The sequence below is a fragment of the Neltuma alba genome, unplaced genomic scaffold, assembly GCF_004799145.2.
Source record: "Neltuma alba isolate B1F8T4 unplaced genomic scaffold, ASM479914v2 tig00001887_pilon, whole genome shotgun sequence".
Classification (NCBI taxonomy): Eukaryota; Viridiplantae; Streptophyta; class Magnoliopsida; order Fabales; family Fabaceae; genus Neltuma; species Neltuma alba.
In genome coordinates this window covers 234,836-248,528 of record NW_021632656.1, presented here as the reverse complement: position 1 = coordinate 248,528, position 13,693 = coordinate 234,836, and the positions used below count along the sequence as shown (strand labels likewise).

The 13,693-nt window shown below is 34.2% G+C and overlaps 1 protein-coding gene across 2 annotated transcripts; it reads right to left on the bottom strand.

The window, feature by feature from the left end:
* Positions 1–4,441: 4,441 nt before the first annotated feature.
* LOC114713451 (uncharacterized) lies at positions 4,442–12,623 on the bottom strand. Of its 2 annotated transcripts, XM_028898106.1 has the most exons (10): positions 12,351–12,623; positions 11,535–11,688; positions 10,715–10,889; positions 10,019–10,134; positions 8,925–8,984; positions 7,935–8,085; positions 6,767–6,833; positions 5,714–5,785; positions 5,366–5,431; positions 4,442–4,689 (listed from the first exon to the last, which is right to left on the bottom strand). In XM_028898106.1, exons 1-10 carry the CDS (start codon positions 12,525–12,527, stop codon positions 4,549–4,551), a joined length of 1,179 nt encoding a protein of 392 aa, XP_028753939.1. In that variant the 5' UTR covers positions 12,528–12,623; the 3' UTR covers positions 4,442–4,548. The 2 variants fall into 2 exon arrangements, with proteins under 2 accessions (XP_028753939.1, XP_028753947.1); XM_028898114.1 differs by lacking the exon at positions 8,925–8,984.
* Between the last annotated feature and the right edge of the window lie 1,070 nt (positions 12,624–13,693).

Genomic DNA, 13,693 nt, shown 5'->3' with positions numbered 1-13,693 from the left:
CCGTCTCCTTCGGTCCTTCCTCATTCGGTCTCCAAAACGGCAAAACCATCTCGGCAGCTCCGTCCTCCTCAGTCCCAGCCGCCGTCGCCGTGTGCGCACTGCTCAGTGAACCTTGCCGCCGTCGCCGTGTGCTCGCTGTCCCGTCTCGGTACCAGCTCGCTGAATCTCGCCGCCGTCGCCTCACTGAATCTCCCAGCTCAGCTCACTGAAGCTTGCACCGTCGCCGCGTCTTCCCCTGCCTCGCCTGAAGCTGGTCGGTGCCCTGCCTGAAGCTGCTCGTCCGGCCGTCGCCTCGCCTGAAGCTGCTCGTCCAGACTCCCAATTTCGTTTGACTCGGTTTGAGCTCTCCATCTCTGTCTCTCTGATCTCTCGGCCACTCTTATTTTCGTTTGAACTTGGATTGAGGGTGATAATCTATTAAATTTCTGGTTTGATTTTTCGTTTGAGTTTGGATTCTCTGCCTGTCTGTCATTTTTTATTTTTCCGTGCTGCTTCGTATGGAGTTGTGGTGTTAGATTGCTAGACTATCTGGAAATAATAGATTGAATTTAGTCAATTTACCATAGTAGCATATTAGTACTGCGAGTTGTGGGTTTATATTAATCATATGGAGTTGTGGTGTTATGTTCTTTGTGTCATTACCAATTAAATTATATTATTTTAATATGACCGGTTTGACCCCGGTCTGACCCCGGTCTGACCCATTGACCCTTAACCCACTAGCTAGACCGGTTAAGTATCCGGTCCGGTTTTTTATTCATTGGGAGAAACAAGAGCCTACATAACGCCCTCTTCCATTATTTTTTACAGCCGAGTATGGAAGTACAATACTACCCCTCAATTTCTCATATGTGAAAGGAGGAAGGCCATATGGGGCCCACAAGTTCGCATGTAGTTCAATGTCAATGAGGCACAGCATGAAGTTGCTGGTTTTCACAGGGATTCTAGCAAAAGCGCAGTTTGTTGTTACCTGGGTCGAGGACAAGTTACTCAAATAATTACTACTGCTTTGGGAGGGGAAAAAAAAGGGACACTTTTTTTTTATTACTTTTGCCTTATAATAACATCATGTTCTTATATTTTATATTAATAAATAATAATTTGTAGTATTTATAAATTTATAAAACATACAAAAATGGAATCAGTATTTATGTTACAAAGAAGGGAAGAAAGAAAACAGGGGAGTCTTTATGATGGAATTGGAGGGTGAAGGTACACACCTGTACCATGAAGCCTCCAAAATAGAGGGAACGGAAGGGAGACAAGTGAAAGGATATATGGCCCACACAAAAAAGATTTAGATGTTTCTAAATCATATATAAAAATTAAAGCAAAAATTTCAATCTTCACAAGTGGACAATGGGGTGAATAGGTCAGCCCCTACTAGGCGACCTGGTGGCTAGTTAAATATACTAGCTCAAACATATGTTTTTTTTTATTTGGACAATTTAATCCTCCTTCTCCTAAGAAACGGCATCCACGCACCCATTAAAAAACTTAACCCTTATTTTTTGTCATTTGGGTTCTAAAACCCATAAGAAAAAAGGTACAGGGTGTCATTTGGGACAAAACTCTTAGCAACTAAGCTCAAATTTTTTTTCTTCAAAATATTAAGCTTCTATTTGGAATCATAGTGGAAATTTCTTATAAACACGTTTCACATAAACCGAAACAAAATTTCTGTCACATATTTACCTTGTATTCACTAAATCATTATTGAAAAGCTATTTATAAATTACTTATAAACTGTTCCAAACGGGTCCTCGTATGCATAAAAAAGTTGGCCTATTTTTAAAAGACTTGTACAGCCATGACCCAAATAGTTTTTCACTTGCACATGAAAAGAAAGAAAGTTTAATTGAGTCAAATATACTGTAACTTCGTTGCATGAATACTCTCTCATAAGTAGGAAGTTATAGGTTTTGTCTTTTTTGTATGTGCAATTAAATAAGAATAAAGATGAGTGAAACATCTTAATTACCACCACCAAGAAATTATTATAAAATCTTGTCTATTAAGTATTTGAATTTCATTACTGGTTTTGGTTCCGGTGGATTCTTCAATATCAAATGTAGGGAGTGAACGAGGAATAGGCATGAGCTCTTTAAGTGTCTCCATGTTATAGAATGAAAGATGAATTATTTCTCTAAATGTGCTAATATCCTGTCAAGAATTCTTTTATTATCATGCAGGAGCCATATACCACTATGTTCCTTATTATGAGTCATTTGTATTCCAAACCCGCAAACCAAGAAATACATTAAATTAACCAGTTTTTTTTTTCACATTTACCCTTATTAAATAAAGATATTTAAAAATGCATGAAAGAGTCTTATATATTCGAACGGACTGCATAGGAAATAAAAAGTTGAGAGAGAGAGAGAAAGGGGGGATAAACTGCATAGGAAATGAAAAGTTGAGAGAGAGAGATAGAGAGGAAGAGGGAGAGGGACGTGTTTAGAGGAGCTATTGCTTCAGACTTAAATTAATTAATTTTTTATTAAATTAAAAGTGTAAAATTAGATAAAGATCATTAAATATACTACATGTGATTTATATTTTGAAACAAACTTTTAAGATACAAGTGACTTGTAATAAAAAATAGAGTGGTATTGAAGATTTAATTTAATGTGATGGGTGTGTCAAATATGAAATAATGATTTTCTTTGGTAAAAAAAAATGATTATCTGAATTAACTATTATTTACTACAGCAGAGGAAGATTCAGAAAAAATTTCATTAGAAATTTTATTGGTGAAAAGAACTTAACCAAAGTATCAATACATTAATACATTGTGTGTACAAAGTAGGTAGAATATTAATATTTTTTTGCATATAAAAATTTAGCAAATTCCAATGCAGATGTTTGTAGGCATTATTTTTAATTTGGCATGTTTCACTTTTGCCTCATTTCCAATGCAAATGTTTCCCCCAGCCTACAACGCTGCACATTTGATATTTTCAAAAGTGACCTGTTGTTACAATACTATTATACTGGTACCATAGTATCAATAATCTTCAATTTTTTTATTTTTTTAATCTAACAAAGTATTATGAATGATGCACTATATAATTAATTTTAAATCAATAAAAGTATATTTAAAATTTTTTAATTTAAAAAATGTTGCCTGATATTTTTGACATTTTGCAATATACTTTTTGACTTTCGTCAAAATATTTTTTTATATGATATTCTAAAAAGTAAAATGGTGAAATTTTCTATCAATTAATTGAAAATGTGATATCTCCTCAAGCAATTCCATTCCCAAGTGAAATTATATATCATCCAAAGGTGGCTTTGTAAAGGGGGGCAAAAGGCAAATTTACAAAGGAAGGCATTTTTTTTTTGGTAAACTCAACGAAACATAAACTGTTTTTTTTAATAGAGAAACATAAACTTTAAAATTTGTATCCAAAACATGATGAACTATTATTATTTCAATTTAGAAAACAAGGAAGAAGTAATTTTTAGTTGATGTGATTGGATTATAGAGGAAGATTGGAAAGGGAGTAAATAGGCATTAAATGCATAAGCAGCGGCATTGGTGGAACGAAAAATGTAAAACCAATGACATGGTGATGGTCGGTTCTGTCGTTCTCCTGTAAGGAAGGGGCAAGGAATAAGTGCTGACCAAGCAGCCAGACGGTTGGCTGCTTTTTCAACACTGTGGACCAATGGCAACATCGTAAATTAAGTTAATATAGCACCTATTTTCAAGTTATTAGGATTAGGCCCCAGGCCACCCAAAAAAAACCCAAATAACTTAATTAAAATCTTGGACTGAAATCTCCTTCAAGTTTTTTTTTTTTGGAACCGGAATCTCCTTCAAGTTCTTAATCTTATTATAAGGAGTATTAACTAATTTTGTATAAATTAAAAAAAAATTTTAAAATATCACTTATAAAATATAAGAAATTACCTCATATTCTTAATATAAGCACTAGTTTAATTTTCAATTTAATCCTAAATATAGTATTCCAATTTATTTTGTTTCCTATGTTTATCTATTTTTTTCAAAATAATCCTTATAGTAGTTGTCTATGTTAAATATTTTATCAAATGATAATTTTAATTAATATACTTAATTAGTAAAAATATTTTAAAAAAAATAACACCTATTTATTACACATAACTAATTTTTTTAATCTGCTCAAATTAGTCAACTAGATCTTATATTAAAAAATGGAGGTAGTATTAAATCACATTTCTAAAAAGCGCCATTAATAACTTCATAAAAAATCCGCAGTAGCTTAATTTAATAATCTTTATAAGAAATTTTAATTTTTAAAGCCCTTAACTGTCATTAATTTAAATTATAAACCCTTACCTGTCATTTTCCCAAGTTTGTCTTTATCTTTTAACATAAAAGGAGGATTCACCTAACTCTGAAGGAACTGGGGGGAAAAAGGCGATGGGGTGATAAAGAAGATGAAATCTAGTTAAGTAGCACAAGTTGAAACCCCTTACGAAGACATTCTTTGAATAAACAAGTTGGATGTGGTGGTCAAAAATTCGCTAACAGCTTGACAAATAAATCATTCAAATCTATCATTCCATGTCCTCTTTGTCAGGTCCAATATACATGGTGCAACAAAAAGAAAAAACAATAAGAAAACATCCCACAAGCTGCCCAAAAGATGCAGCCACTTTTGACAAGGCCAGAATCCTCCATACTTGGGATAATGCTGCCTGGAACACAAAAATGCAGGAATGCATCAGCAATTGGGACATGTTCTCTAGTTCCAATCATCAGCGATTCAAGTACATAATGGCTAGATAGAAGAAAATAGCCAATGAGAACGAGATGATCTCATAACAAGTGAGTATTATACACAGGAGCACACAATTTTGAAAAAAAAAAGGGGGGGTGTTAGGAAAGAGGCTTGCAGCAAATTCTGTTGTATATGCAGGGGAAAAAAATGTAAGAAGACCTTTTGCATATGCATCTGATCATATACATGGAAGAGAGAGCTCAGCTCAATCTATAGTTATAGGCAAAGTATCCTCATATATCCTAACAATAGTGATTTTTCTAGCAGCTGTTTCTTTCTACCCACTCCAGCTGCTAGGTATTTGGGATGCAAGTTCTTTGATATTTTGGTTTAGGAATAAGCAAACGAGGGCAAGGATCTTTCACAAGCCTGTGATACATACCATGTTAATTGGCGTGGGTGATCAAGGGGGAGAGGCATGCCATGATTTTCATCTCAAAATAAGGTTCTAAATTCTATAGTACTACCTATCTTATATTTAGGACCGGAGGCACTAATTAGATTCTCCGGATAAAAGGGAAGGGAACTTGGCTGTTAACCTTAATGACCAAAGAAATTAACAGAATGAACAATAATTTTAATAAGAAGGATACCTCCAAGTACAAAACATTGGCAGCTTTACAAGTCCTCTCAAGTTGCAGTCCACGTGCTAACATGACCTGCAGTGAATAGTGGCATTCAGTAATGAAGATTTATTTGAATTTTGTAATCGTAACACTAGTTTTTAGTTTTTCGAGAGAATCAGAAATACAAAAACACAGCACAAGGCATCCTCCAACAAAAGCAGAAGGACAAGTAAAATCAGGCATAACATATTCGTAAAACTCATGTAAATGCCTTATTTCAACTACAACATAGCACAAGCAATAACTCTGCTAACTGCCTATGGTACAATGCAAAAAATAATTAAAAAATAATATCAAAGTAGTTTAGAACAGCACCTCAGCAAAGAAGGCCAGAACACCAAGTACAAGCATAAGTAAAATTGATGGAAATCCTGGAAGCACAAAATCCTGCAAAAAGGGAACAAGTTTTTGCTCTTGTGAGAACTAATGAGATTCTCCTCACTTAGCATCCAGGAGAATAGATAGTGTGTGGACGATAACTGGCTAAGACGACTGCGTCTAAAGCATCTAAGTCAGGACAAAAGTAATCAAAAAGCTAGTTACAAAGGAACTTCCTTTTTTCCTCACTTAAACTTGGAAGATGTTGCCACCACAGAAAGATGCTTGCATTTGCAAATGCAATAAGGACCTCTTGAATCATGGTCCTATTACTTTAGTGACAAAGGTGCATAAAGATCTGTTGAATGTTGATCAAGAAAATGGGGGCGAAGTAAAATTTTAGCGAAAACCACTGGCTAATCATTGTCCTTTTATGTTCCAGGAGATATCTCCTCCTATTTATCTTCGTCAATAAGGAAAAAGATAATAATTAATAAAAATGTGATGAATTTCTATCACCTTTGACAATTATCCAAAATTTTTGACCAAGGATTGATAAGATCCATATACAGATCGATGCCAATAGGAGCGCAGAAGCAGCCGTAGAAGACTTTTGCAATTAAGGACTATGAAGAAGTAAAAAGTACTGCAAATAGAGAGGCAAGATTGAGAAAGGCAAGCACAAGAATGAAGCTGTATGATGTAATATGCCTCTTCAGTTCAAACATAGGATCGTTGGTTTTCTTATCGGCAAAAAACATTTGATATTTCATATTTGGGATGGGGGAAAACAATGAAGAAATGCAGAAGTGCCAAAATGAAGATAAGGCAGCCATCTTAGCAGGAAAATTGATTTGGGTTACAGGAAAACAGAATCTCAAGATTTCACTGGAACCAGACAAATAAAATTTTGATCCTCCACTTTTCTCTTGTGTATTTTAAACTCAGCAGTCACCACCCAGGAAATTTATCGAGTGAAAATCGTCACTATCGCTAATTTTCTCGATGAATGTATGTCTCAATAATTCACAGAATGCATAGTTAATTTACCTCAAAAATAAACATACATATCCCTGTCACAGGGCTAGCCAACAAGCCAAATGAAAAGATGGTTAACCTGTAATAAAGAAGATTGAACACATGTTAGAGTAGAGATACATAAACTCTCTGAAATACACTGTACCAGAAACACGTGTTAGTTATTAGCCATAGCTCTCCTAACCTAACTTCATAGAACATTAGGGTCACAGGACTCTGGAGTAGATATACTGAACAACTGCTTTACAGCTAGTAGTACTTGTACCTTGTGCATCCTAAAAGATACTAACGGCATCTAAATCGTTAACTCATGCAATCTAAGAAGCACCAATATAGGCAGGCATATCAGATAAAACATTATAAGTGGGAGACGAATTTTTAAAGTTTTAGAATACAAATACACAGCAAACAGAACGGCAAGAAGGATAAGAACAACAACAACAAATCAACTCATTAAAGATCACATTGAGTCTTAAATAGGCTATTATAGCATAAATGATAAAAACAAATTAGTACTACAGTTTTCAATTCAAATTAATCTTTATCTCTGTCCACAATGGAAGATTAAAACTTACAATGAAGCAGCTGTGATTTATTTCATCAAAGCAAGAATTGAGGACCAAGAAATTGAAGCAAACAGACAGAACTTTGGAGCTTGAAATTCAAAAGATTCAGCAAGCTTCACTCCCATATGAAGATGAAGAAAGGCTCATAATATTGAAGCAAACTTCGTTTGCTCACACTAACAGACCAAATGAATAAGATAAAGAAAAAGGAAGACACAAGCTTCACTCAAACTTGCAGATGCAGACGCAAGAGAATAGCCTCAGAGAGACAAAGTCTCACAGAAGAAAGGTAAGGATTTCCCCCAAAAAGAAGGAAGAAAACGAATCAAGACGATGCTACAAATGGTTTGACGCATATACCATTGTATCATACGCATATTTGCCCTGGATATGTATCTAGTACAGGCACAACACCTTTTTCAGCATATCCATGCTTCCTAGAATGCATATTAAACCGAAAGATTCTAACAATTGGCAGGCTCAGAAAGTTTCTCTTAGTTTCAATAACCAGAAGCACAAAAACTAGCATGAAGAATGAAGCATAACATAATATTTATAAGTTTCATCTTTAAAGCAAGTCCGATTAATATCAGGAAACAACTATAGAAACTTACAGAGGTTCATTGGATGCTTTTGCTCCAGCCCTTATAAGGCAGTAGGAGATCCCACCAGTTATTGCCGAAAAGAGACCAAGTAAGATGGCAAATATATGACTGGTTCTATTAGAATTTGCATTGTTTCCTTCCTCAGCTTTAATTAAATGCCCTGGAAATTCCAAATACAAAAATTAGAGAAGGTCCCAGTATATTTAACATTCTAGCTGAAACTATCAGATGCAGGCTAGGCTATAAAGGTCAAATTTATCAACAAGAATTTGGCAAAAAAAAGAAAAGAAAGCTTATCAACAAGAAACAAAATAACACGGGCATGTTACTTTCCCCTCCCCTGAAAGATAGCTCAACTACATAACTCTTCTTGCCATTATGAAGATCCACACTGAGGTCCTCTGAACTCAAAAGAGACAATCTACATAATCATTTTTCAGATTTAGCAAAATTTCCAGCGTTTTATTAAAAAAAAAAGAAGCTTTTAATGCTTAATAGTTTGCATGAGGGTGTTTTGGTCAAAATCGATCTTGTTGTAGGATCTTTTCCTTTTAGGATGTGGTGGGGCAGATTTTCACAATAGAAGAAAGAACCATGTAACTAAATCATCTCTCAAGGAAGGGGATATAGTACTTAACCCATATAAGAGACTAAAGAGAACATTTTTTTCGGGTACTAAGGAGAACTACGCAAAATTAGAGGATAGTGTATTCCCCAAGTCTATCAAATGCCGATTCTTTTTTCAGGAAGGCCATACCTCACTTTCACAATAAACAAGATCGGTAATATGAAGAAACAAAGCATTTAAAAGAGATCACAATCAATAAATCCAAGTTTCTTTAGTCAACCAATCAATAAAGTCAAACTTGCCCAGGTGAATTCTTAATTCTAAACCATGTAAACTTTGTATAGCTTGCAGATAACAAAGGTATTTACAAAATTATGAATATATTGCTGCAAAAAAAAAAAAAAAAATTGTTGCAACGAAAACTACTCTACCTTGTACTGCAAGCATTTCTTGGAAAGTGAAGAGCACACCAAAGAAACTGCAAGCAAGACCTGCCATGTAATATACATTCCATTGCATTACCAAACATTATTATCTACGGTGGTAAATGCGGAGATAAGTGTTTATAATTATTCTATCAATTTTTTTTATAACTTGGGATTCAAGCTTTTACAATTTGAATACAGGGGTTTAATTACTGAGATTCAAGTCTTTAGGGTTTAGTTATTTGTATCTCTAAAGATCCCATTACTTGTTAGAGATTGGAATTTGAAATAACATTTGATTCTGATTTGGGTTTCTGGTAAAAGTTCAATTTTCCCCCTTTTTTCCTCATCACCCAAACCGGGAACCCAAAAAAAAAAAAAACCCGGCCCAAAAGAGAGCTGTAAAGGCCAATAGGTGTTTCTGTTCTGTCAGTGAAATGTTCAATAATATTTTTTATGTTTTCAGGTTTACGTTGTTTTCGTTTTCCTATTCCACATCAACAGTCAAGCCAGACTGTCTAAATTATCCAAACTGAGAGAACATCAAATTAAAGTCCTTACTGTGGGTGAAATTTTTTTTTTTTTGGGGGGGGGGGGTGTGCTGTTTGATAACATCACTCACATAACAGAAATGTGGAGCCAAACACGCATGAAAATGTTAAATGAATATAGATGGATTGAAAAAAAGAAACCAACTTTAAGAGAGGAAGTGAAAACCCTCAAAGTTTAGGTTTTACAGTTTAAATAAGAAAGCTAAAATTCCAAAAAAAAAAAAAAAAAGCAGCAAGCAAACAAACAAGTTTGAAGATTATGATTACAACCAGTCAAAAACAATAAAGGGGCAAAATCATGTACAGAAGCAAGACAACCGTTCATCAAATGACAACTAAAGAAAGGAGATGGTTATTCTGCATAATAATTTTACACTCCACCTAAAGCGAACCAAAAAATGGTACAGTCGAGCAATAATATCTAGACAGACTTCCACTAACAAATAGGGGGTCGGTTTCACACAGAAATTCATGTCTTTCAAATCATTGCAAACTTCAACGGGAATATACAATGTCAAGTAGTTTAAGAACAGAAAAATGAAACCTTACCCGCCATTTCAGCAATTGTCAGCTTCTCATGCCAAAAGACCCTTGCCATTATTGAAGTCAACACTGGAGTTGTTAAATTTAATACAACAGCCTGAGAGAAAGGCAACCTTTGAATGCTGAAGAATAACACATATTCTTGTTATTACAATAGGTTATATCCAATGCAGTTCTCAGGGAGCAAATGCCCACAAGTAATAAGTAGTAACAAATTTTCCAAGATCAGTCTAGCAGAAACTCAAATATGCTACGGAACAAAAGAGTTATATAGTGAATAAAGAGAATCACACTTAAAACCCATTTATTGAGTAGGAAAGTGTTGCTCATATCAAATTAATAACAAACTGTCATCTGGGACTTAAGTGTTAGGGTTAATTTGGGAATTAGGATAATGAGCAGGAAACATATTTGTCCTAAATTGCTATTAATATAAATAAGGGAGAATATAAACACTTTTGGTTGTGAATGAATTAGTATTTTCGCCATTTGGGCTTTTGCTGTGTCTCAGAAATAGTGGGCATTGGTTAAAACATGTTTTATGTTACATATTGATTGCATGCTGATGCATTACAAATCCCTCTTTGGAAACTTTCTACGATATTGTACAGAAAACTATTGTAATAATTGTTTAATCCAGATTTAACTAACAAGCGTTGCCTGAATGAGTATATATGGTTATAAGAGTCATATAAAACTTACCAATATACAAAACTTGACAAAGACATATAACCAATAAGGGCCCTTGAAAACAAAATGGTTCTAACTTGGGATGTTCCAAAAAGTGGCTGTTCACTCCTCCTCAACCACAAATATGACAGTATCAAGATAATTGTACATCTTGTAAAAGCAGTCTCAAACAAAGGTATAGCCTGAACTGTCAAATCAAAATTATTATCGCAACGATTAAGAAGAGGAGCAAATAACAAAAATGAAAAAGATCAAGAATAATTTTTAAGAATAACAACATGAGAGTGCTTATTATTTCTTTCACCAGCTCAAAATAATAAAATATAAATTACCTGTTAAAGAGAGGGGAGAGGACAAACATTCTGGAAAGTGCTTATTATTCCAATATGACAGTGCTTATTATACTTGTTAGAACTGGTTTTTTTTTTTTTGGGGGGGGTGTTGTGGGGTTGGTGTACAAACAAATCGAAAGCTTTGTTCCTCAGAAAGACTCTAAATGAATTGGCCCTGTGTTTGAGAATTAAATCAATCAATGCCAGCAGTGTGGCTCACAATAAAATTGGCTTCAAATATTGGGCATATCTATGAGAATGAGACCGACTTCCAAAGTGAACAAAGAACTAAGGAGGAAATAATGAAGAAATAAGTCTGCGTTCGTTCCTTTTTCCCCTCTAAAACCATATTGATAAAAGTCAAACAAACATAGTAATTGTAACTTCCATTGCAATCAAAACCTCTTGTCATTTGCATTCAAATTCAAGGATGTTTCCTTCTAGTGATTTCGGTCATTATGTGAGTGCTGAGCAAAAAAACAGACCAGGGCGGAACATACCAGAAAAAATATTGGAAAGAACTTCCATGAGAAAGTAGATGGTAGATGTAAGGGTCATGCAAAGTAATCCAGAGTATCTGGATCCACTCCATACCCACAATATGAATTGAGTCATAGACGAAGTCTCTGACTCAAGTGACCTTGTTACTTCATCCTGAAACCAAAGCCCACATATATGTTACATATTGGGTCTAGAGCATCATTTTCCAATCAGTCAAATTTCTATCTTGAAAAAAATTATTTTTTGGAAAAACATAAAGAATATTTTGAAATTTTCTCTAATGTCTAAAAAGAATAATCTCCAATCAACATCATTTTTATTGTCTTCAATTGGTTTCATTAAAAGACAAACTAAATTTGACTATTGTGCTTTCCCGAGCACCGTTCACCGCCGAAAACTTTGGGTTCCAATTGATGAAAGCCAAATGTCAATTAATTCACGGCAGTTCTTCTAGAAGTTGGATATGTGCGATCCACATTCTAAAAGCACAGCTTCCCCACCCTTATTAAGCAATGGAGCTTTAACAAATCATCCTATAAAGCACAAGTCATTAGCTAGTTTCAAAAGCTTCTCCGTATCACCACTCTTCAAAGCAATGAGTTCGCTCGTTTTTCAGCAAAATGACGAAAGACCCCAAAACAGTTAAAACAATGGCAAAAGCACAAAACACCCCTCCAACGAAAACTTCGTTTCAGATATACATACATAACAAATTCTCTAAAAGAGGTTAGAAAATATAAAAATCCACACGGCCGAACCTGAAAGCCAGTGACTTGCAAAAAAACAAAATAAATCGCACAATGAGGAAAAATTACCCTGGGTTTTCTCCTGGGATAAGAAGCTGTGAAGATGTTGATCTTAGGCACTTCGGCCTGGATAAGCAGAGGGGTTGTCTGCTCTGAAACCGCTTCAGCATCGCCTGGCGATGCTGATGGATCGCGCTCCATAAGCTCTACAACGTGATCTACATGGTTAGACTCCGCGGAAGCCATGGCCGTCTGTACACTCAGAGGCCCTCTACCCCTTCTTCACAGTTTGGATCCAGGAATTCGAAAGACGAAGACAATGTTAAAGACGACTACTGCGTCAGCCTTCGCTGGTAGAAAGTGACGATCAAACGGTCGGGCCAGACTTTTTTCAGCAGAGTGTGTCCTGTTCCGTGAAAATTACATCTACGAACTTCTAAAAAATATGGCGCTTATAATTTCTTTTTCATTTTTGCTTGCCAACAAATTTCTTTTTCATCTTTTATAATTCGTGCTGCTCTTTTTATTCTAAATATAAAATTTTTTTTATAGTACAATTTATACTATAAAAAGAGTCATATATTTAAGACTCGAGGAATATCATTTTTCTGACGAATTTTGTATCAGTTTTTTTTATTACTAATGTGTCATTTTCATGCTTCGAAACGTTATTGAATATGTTATTTCATGTTTTGTCTTTTAATAATGCACTCATTAATTATCAAAAAATATTTATTTAAAATATACTGGAGACATTTTAGGAAAATACCTCTTTTTTGGCCGGCTTTAGGAAAATACTATATTAATTTTACAAAAACTTAAATTTTTTTAATAATTTTCTAAGTTCATGTGAAAAATATTTTTCATACTAATGTCAACTTATAATTTAAAAAAATAAAATAAAAGATCAAGTTACACCAGGCGAAGTAGCAAAGTGTTCAACTTGAGTGAGTGAGAAATGAGAAAACAAAATATAAGCTCCGCAAACACAAAAAGCATAAAAGAAAAGGACACAGAGTTAATTTAAGGAAAAATCATATCATAGGTACCTCTACTTTTTCTTAATTTTTAATTTGGTATCTATATATTTTTTTCTCTTAATTAAACATTTAATTTTATTTTTTTTAGCAACATTAGCTCTTATAATTTTGTTCTATTGGCATTTTTAGTTTTTACATAAGGATTAATGATGTTAATTGAGCAAAATTAAAGATTTAGTTAAGAACAAAAAAACACATAGGTACCAAATTAAAAATTAAAAAAAAATACAGGTACCTCCAATATGGTTTTCCCTTAATTTAATAATTTGGGATTCTTTCACCGAATTATTAACAACTTTCATACAAAGTAATTAAACTATAATCACATTACAAAACTCAAAAATTGGTGAGATTGCACCGAATGCATACAAT